The sequence below is a fragment of the Eimeria mitis genome, genomic scaffold (assembly GCF_000499745.2).
Source record: "Eimeria mitis Houghton genomic scaffold, Emh_scaff1987, whole genome shotgun sequence".
Taxonomy (NCBI): domain Eukaryota; phylum Apicomplexa; class Conoidasida; order Eucoccidiorida; family Eimeriidae; genus Eimeria; species Eimeria mitis.
Genome location: NW_013570310.1, coordinates 641 through 1,179, shown reverse-complemented (window position 1 = coordinate 1,179; position 539 = coordinate 641). Strand labels below are relative to the sequence as shown.

Genomic DNA, 539 nt, shown 5'->3' with positions numbered 1-539 from the left:
AGGGTTTGCTCAGGGCCCCCTCAGGGCCCCGGGTTGTCTGGTATGCCTCCAGCGCCGGCTCTCTGCAGCAGCAGCAGCAGCAGCAGCAGCAGCAGCAGCAGACAGAATGCACAAGGATTTGTGTTTTAGTTAGTTCTTGCCTACATAAATGTTTGTTTAGCTAGCTGGTTAGATAGCTAGCTAGCTAGCTAGCTAGCTAGTTGTTTAGATGAGTAGCTAGCTAGCTAGCTAGCTAGATACGGCTCCACCGGCATAAGAAATGCAACGAGCTGCTGCTACTGTTGCTGCTACTGCTACTGCTGCTGCTGCTGCTACTGCTGCAGCTGCTGCTACTGCTACTGCTACTGTTGCTGCTGCTGCTGCTGCTGCTGCTGCTGCTGCTGCTGCTGCTGTACCTGCAGCAACTCTAACATTTTGCAGCCCGGCCTTGGTCTATCCAGGAGCTTTCGAATTGACTCATCTGCATACAAAAAAATAAAAATAAAAATAAATAAAAATAAATAAAAATAAATAAAAATAAATAAAAATAAAATAAAAAT

At 46.2% G+C, this 539-nt stretch overlaps 1 protein-coding gene across 1 annotated transcript in view; it reads right to left on the bottom strand.

The window, feature by feature from the left end:
- Positions 1 to 341: 341 nt before the first annotated feature.
- Positions 342 to 539, bottom strand: part of EMH_0046920 (uncharacterized protein) — a gene marked incomplete at both ends in the record, with an annotated part of 795 nt that continues 597 nt past the window's right edge. Inside the window, one exon of the mRNA XM_013496222.1 lies at positions 342 to 460. Within this exon, the coding sequence (XP_013351676.1) occupies positions 342 to 460 (119 nt within the window). The remainder of the gene's footprint in view (positions 461 to 539) is intronic.